The sequence below is a fragment of the Oncorhynchus kisutch genome, linkage group LG27, assembly GCF_002021735.2.
Source record: "Oncorhynchus kisutch isolate 150728-3 linkage group LG27, Okis_V2, whole genome shotgun sequence".
Taxonomy (NCBI): domain Eukaryota; kingdom Metazoa; phylum Chordata; class Actinopteri; order Salmoniformes; family Salmonidae; genus Oncorhynchus; species Oncorhynchus kisutch.
This window is the reverse complement of record NC_034200.2, coordinates 24,156,103-24,163,027: the sequence shown is the minus strand read 5'-3', so window position 1 is coordinate 24,163,027 and position 6,925 is coordinate 24,156,103. Positions and strand designations below refer to the sequence as shown.

General features: G+C 39.1%; 1 protein-coding gene across 9 annotated transcripts in view; it reads right to left on the bottom strand.

Moving 5' to 3' along the window:
* Positions 1-530: 530 nt before the first annotated feature.
* Positions 531-6,925, bottom strand: part of rasal2 (RAS protein activator like 2) — a 90,876-nt gene continuing 84,481 nt past the window's right edge. For all 9 annotated transcript variants that reach the window (XM_031806750.1, XM_020462628.2, XM_020462627.2 and 6 more), the window contains 3 exons: positions 6,163-6,365; positions 5,768-5,855; positions 531-1,550 (listed from right to left, as the gene is read on the bottom strand). In XM_031806750.1, the coding sequence (XP_031662610.1) occupies positions 1,383-1,550; positions 5,768-5,855; positions 6,163-6,365 (459 nt within the window). In that variant the 3' untranslated portion in view covers positions 531-1,382. The remainder of the gene's footprint in view (positions 1,551-5,767; positions 5,856-6,162; positions 6,366-6,925) is intronic.

The following is a 6,925-nucleotide window of genomic DNA, read 5'->3' as shown; positions in this document are numbered from 1 at the left end:
AATGGTAGCAGAAGGTGAATGTTGAACTTTTGTTGCATACATATCTAGGTGCTGCTGCGTACTATTGTGCACAATGATGCTGTCAGTGTGTTAGAAGCATTACTGTTAAAATGCACAGGTGGTGGTACTTCAGGGGGTACTCTGGGTAGAGCAAAATTCAGTTGGTGTGCACTAACCCGAAAAAGGTTGGGAGCCACTGCTCTAGTCTATGGAAATCCCAGACCTAGGGCAACAGCACAACTGCACACAGTTTATGCTGGAACATTGTTCATGTGGGAGGCAACCCATCTGCATAGGGAGACTAGGCGTAGATCTGCCACTTCCATCTGTTATTGAGGCCCTCTCATCAGGCTTACAAGTATGTTCCGCATGCCACCTTCTGTGGTTCACTAATTGAGTCACATCTTCCAAAGTAACAACAACCAAATAATTTTTATAAAAGGGGATAATTATGTAACAACTCCACAAAAATGTGCTTTAGCACTGTAGTTAAATTACAAACCATATACAATTAATATAATTGCAAAATATCCACAAAATTATAGGCAGCTTTTATTCTACACAACATTCAACAAGGACAGATATGCAAACATTTACATAAACCAGTTCATATGAGGGGAAGGACAACACTTTTAAACAGTAGTTATTGACATGAAATTGTACAAAGTCATGAGGGTCTTCTTTTGGGATCTTGAAGGCTTGACAGTAGGCGGTACAGAAATAAATACAATTTGCTATTCTGTGGCAAGGTGGTGGAGCGAGACGACTCATTTTGAAGATCCAGTTGGCCTTAAGAACCTGAACTCAAAGACCTATGGTTTCAGCTAGTAATGGGCAAGCAGCAGTCAATATACTCAAAATCAGCTAATCAAAACCAATTCAACCCCTAGTTTAAGACAACATTAACAGAAGTTAAAAAATATAAAAAAGTAGGGTTTGAATAACAGTGTGCATAAAACTGTTTTTGGTTTATTTTACCCTTCCACTCCTATTATGACCATATGTTTTTAGAGCTATAATTGCTCACTATGTGCTTTTAGCTATTTATTTAAAACAAACCCACTTTATGATATGTACATCTCCTCAATATATATCTTCAAGAAACTGCATTTGTCTGCATATGGGAATAATAATGTAATTTATAAAACACCAATGAACTATTTTATGACAACAGTTGATCCCCGTTTCAGTCTTCAAATGACCCGTCTTTCCAGTATCATCTCTGTACACAACCAATACAAGATATAAGTTATATACATTCATATCTAGACATTCCTTGTAGATGTATAGTACGTACAGTCAAGAGAGAGACAGGTCCTTGGCCTATGTGCATGGAGAGAGTGTGACCACCATCACACCATCTCATTGTGTCTGACTAACAATCAGCAGCTGCTGTTTTTAAACTCTCCGTTCTCAGTGATCGACAGTTTTGTGGGGTTGGTTGGCGAGAGGCCGTTGCGCAGGTTCTGCATGCTATAGCGCTCCTTCACCTGTGTCAGGGCACTCATCAGCCGAGAGTTGGCTGCATCCAGAGAGCTTATCCTCTTCTCCTGAAGAGAGAAAGAGAGGAGGGGAAGAGGGACTGAGTGAGGAAAGCATTCACTTTACAGTGGAGAATAGATTAGCAGGGTAAGCTGAAGGATGACTACTACTCTGTACATGGCGAAATTCAAATATCACAAGCAACGTCTGAAATATACCTATTTTTTGTTTAGCAGCCAAAATTATAGATAAAACTAAAAACTCATATCCAAGCATTGCATCACGTTTGTTTGAAAAAACTATTTTAGATATCTATTCATATACCATTCACAGAGCCTACATGTCAAGTGGTATCACTTTTAACTGAAAACTACTGTCAATTTATAATGTGTAAACACATGAGGATTATTTGTCTTCAACCATCTTTAAAAATAAACTCATAAGTAAATAACTGAAATCCCAATTATATGCATAACCCTTGGGACTGAACTGTCCTGTATGATATACTTGATTGTTCCCCCTCCTAGAAGTAGGAAAACGGACTCAGTATGCCCTCTTTGTAATCAGCAACATAATAATGTTTTGTCTCTAACCATGGGCAACCTCATCTAGCCAGGTCATGGCACTGTTCCTGCAGAACTGGGGGAGAGGAGGGAAGGGGTAAAGGGTTTTGGGAGTGACGGTAGCTAACTTAGGAAGGCGGGTGAAACGCATCCAAAGCTGGGGATAACAGACACATCATCTGCTAAGAGCGCAACTTACAACACACAGTCTTGTAGAGACAGAAATAGTGCACACATCAGAATGTAACGGCTTCATATTTCCAGCCCTGATTCAAAACATACTTTCTTATACTATAACATTGTTTATTTTTAACTATGAGAGCCACTGTGTCTGAGATTAGGTTGACATCAGATATGGAGAAACATGAATTGTAGGGGCGTAGTATACCTACAAAAGTAATGAACATGTATTAGATTATGTTCTACATTTGTATTCTGACTGATGGGGAAATCTGAAAATCGCAATACCAAACAACGACCTCTAGTCTGCACAGGAATAAGGACTTTTTTGGCAGGGAGGCAGGAATGAGTGTCAAGTGTGGTTGCGCTCATTCAAGGCTTGACAGCATTTCCCAAAACCAGAAGACTGACTGTATTACTTGCCTGCTTGAATTACCTCTGTTGCTTTATTGACCTGGAACTCAGTGGAACATAGTGATCAAGTCAACAGGTTCTCTGCTCCAATGCAGAGCAAAAGAACTTCATCTCCCTCCAAATTCCATGTGAATAGTACTTGAAATATAGGCCTTGAAATACATCCACAGGTACACCTCCAATTGACTCAAATGATGTCAATTAGCCTATCAGAAGCTTCTAAAGCCATGACATCATTTTCTGGAATTTTCCAAGCTGTTAAAAAAAAAAAAAACTTAGCGTACGTAAAATTCTGACCCACTGGAATTGTGATAGTGAATTATAAGTGAAATAATCTCTGTAAACATTTGTTGGAAAAATGAATTGTGTCATGCAGAAAGTAGATATCCTAACTGACTTGCCAAAACTATATTTTGTTAACAAGAAATTTGTGGAGTGGTTGAAAAACAAGTTTTAATGACTCCAACCGAAGTGTATGTAAACTTCTGACTTCAACTGTATATCTTGGTTTTCGCATATTGTATTAAACTGAAACATGTTCTTGTATTGGTAAATGTATATTTTTTTTATAAAACCCTGTTTGATTGATGTGTATCAAGTCTGGTAATACTTTGCCATTTTATTGCTTATAAGCTTTGTTATCATTTTTTTGTCACAATTTATTACATTTCTATAATTAGCAGGGGACCCTCAAGATTTTCATGGTTTTAATATAATTTAAATAACTGTTTGATACATGGAACTAGGAAGCACTGAATTAAGTGACATATGTTGTCATTTGTGTAAATAGGGGGTGCTACTTTGTCTCAAAATGTTGAATAGAATTCTATGGGAAAGCCATCCATTTCTGGTGCTTTTCTCTGTGCGAATATTTTAGCCGTATCTAATATTTCTTTTTGGGCGATCTAGTTTTTTTATTATATATTTTTTGTCAGCTGATAGTTGCTTCAGATTTGTTGAGTCGAAGGCGGCTATAGGATCCCACTGTTTAATTCTGATTTGTATACATTTTCATAGAAACTGAAAGAAAGGGTCATTAAATCACATTGTTGTTTCTCATTACTGCCTTTGTAGCTTTAACTTTTAAAACTATAACAGGTTTAGCATGTATTCTTTTTGTGAGAGCTGCGAGATTTTGACCAGGTCTACTGTAATGCTTTTTTTTATAATGGTGCATTTTTAAAAATGGGGAAAATGATCTTCCCCAAACTTGAAACTGACACACAGCCTATGAATGCCAGTTAGGCTCTACACCTGTTGTAAAGCGGATTAAATGTGCTAAAATTCAGAAACATTATTTCGCCACATTAAATTATCAAAACATATAGGGCTATGCACTAGGCTATATTTATTTTATCAATAGATTATTGGGTTTCTATGTCCTGCCATGGTATATACTGTACACAGTGGACAAAACATCCTTCCATGACAGACTGAGCAGGTGAATCCAGAGGAAATCTATGATCCTTTATTGATGTCACTTGTTAAATCCACTTCAAATCAGTGTAGATGAAGGGGAGGAGACGGGTTAAATGATTTTTAACCCTTGAGACAAATGAGACATGGATTGTGTATGTGTGCCATTCAGAGGGTGAATGGGCAAGACAACATTTGTAAATGCCTTTGAACAGGGTATGATAGTAGGTGCCAGGCGAACCTGTTTGTGTAACTAACTGCAACACTGCTGGGTTTTTCATGCTCAACAGTTTCTGTGTGCGTCAAGAATGGTCCTCCAACCAAAAGACATCCAGCCAACTTGACAACAGTGGTAAGCATCCATGATGGAACGCTTTCGACACCTTGAACTGACAAATTGTTTTAGACCTGTCAGCAGAACGTTTGAATTCAACAATGTTTTATATTGACTTTTTCCCCCTCACCTAAATATGATGGACCGGTCGTGAATTCTGAAACATTGTAGGGCAGGCTACAAAAACAAATGCAATTACAGTACTTACAGTAGTAGTTACAGTTCTACATTTCTTGTGTGTTTTGGTTCTACTTTACTTTTTTCACAAATGTTTTATAATACTACTAATATTCATTGCTGCATTATTAGGAAAGCACATGCAAGAAAGCCATTTCACTGCACATGTCAATAAAAACATGTAATTTAGGCCTACATCAAAGTAAAAGACCAGCTGTTAAATTCAACTGCATACAGCGACTATAAAATAGCGCTACCTATGATATTGCCAAACTTGAAATACATATCTATTTACTAGGCCCAATTAAATGAGAGATGTACATGGTGATTTGTTGTATGTCTAATAAAGTTTGATTCTAAAAAAGAAAAAAACACAGATTTTCGCTATTCTCACTAATGGCAAATGATTGCATTCTTGTTAATATCTGTTTGTTTATGCATATGCTTTTCATCATATCCCACATTTGCACAAAAAAACTTACTTGCCAGCTTGCAATACAATATTTCAACTGCTAGCAGATGAAAATCCCTGCGTTTTGAATGCCCGTTTCATTCCGGAATAATAATCATCTAGACTAGGCCTGATTAGGCAACCATTTGGATCAGTAATAGGTATTTTCTCTACAGTTCACCTGGTCCAGAAAGGCACATTAGCAGGCCTGTTATAGCGAGTATTTTGTCAGGATGTATCAGTGATAACAGATACCATCGGAAAATATGGCCTTCTCATACTTATGCCTGTCAGTCGTGGATCATCATCATTCTCCCAAATCATCCTATATCAGGCAGGTTTACCATGCGCTCCGCCTTCTCTTCTGTCCAAGCAACTTCACCCACTTAGAATCAAGAACGCGTCAATAGAACACGTTTTGGATTGGTTGTCAATGTTTTATTGTCAGAGGGGGGGGAAAAAATCACACAAAGTGATCCAAACGATGGCTCTTTTGTAGTTATCGTTGTAGTGTGAACACTCCTGTCTATTTGAATTAGAGCGATTTCTATTTTTTTTATCAATATAGTTGGCATTCTTGGTGTGGACAGCCCATAAGACTGAATTCATCTGTTTCCATGGAGAGTAGAATATTATTCGTAAAGGGACTGAACTGAATGGATCTGAACGGTTTTAAGTATTTGTATTATTCAAATGCCCAGCCCAGGTAGAGTACAGACAAAATGTGTGCAGTGTGTTCTGTTACGATACCTGTGCATCAATTATCTTCTGCTTGGCGTCTATGACAACCTGCATCTCTGTATGGTCTCTCTTCAGCTCCTCCTCTACAGCCATTAACCTGTGAGTGACAGATCATAGCCACCTCAGACAAATACACATCAAAAGGGGGGGGGGGGTATTGGCTGCATTTCAAATTGAACCCCATCTTTGACCAGAGCACTGTGGACCCTGGTCAAAAGTACTGCACTATATAGGGAATAGGGTGCCATTTGGGATACAGATATACAAGCAACTATAAGCATGCCATTAAGCAGTCAATCTTTCATTCATTAGTTAGTTCAATCATTCATTCACAGGAATTACGACTGAAGCGCATGCTCCTTCTTGTCAGCAAAATCCTCCAGAGGGTGCCTAGTAACGCCGACCTGCAGATAATGCTCTTCATCTGATTGTCCTTCTCCTCCTGCTGCCGCCGCAGCCTCTCCTCGCTGTCCTCCAGGCGGGCCTTGTACTCCATCAGCAGTTTCTGCATCTGCTGCTCCTGGGCCAGCAGACGTCTCTCGTACTCCTCCAGACACAGACTAGACACCCGCAGGCGCTCCTTCAGCTTGGAGATCTCCTGTTCATACTGGAGGGAGAGAGGCGAGAGACAGAGAAAGAGAGATAGATGGGAAGATAGAAAGAGAGAGTGGGATGGGATGATCGTGTTAGTCATGCCTAAGACAAAGCCAACCTCTGTCTGCCTACACTCTACCCCAAAGCCATAAGACTGCTGAACAATTTGATAAAATCGCCACCGGACAATTTACATTGACACCCCTCCTTTTTGTACACTGCTGCTACTCGCTGTTTGTTACCTATGCATAGTTACTTCGCCCCCACCTACATGTACAGATTACATCAACTAGCCTGTACCCCTGCACACTGACTCGGTACCGGTGCCCCCTGTACATCGCCTCATTATTTTTATTGTGTTACTTTTTATTATTGTCTACTAAGTAAATATTTTCTTCTTCTTGAACTTCACTGTTGGTTAAGGGCTTGTAAGTAAGCATTTCACGGTAAAGTCTACACTTGTTGTATTCGGCGCATGTGACAAAGTTTGATTTGATTTAATTAGCAGGCTCATGTGTTGGACTTGGTAATGAAGAAGACAGCCAGCACTAGCAAATATAACTTCAAAACGTG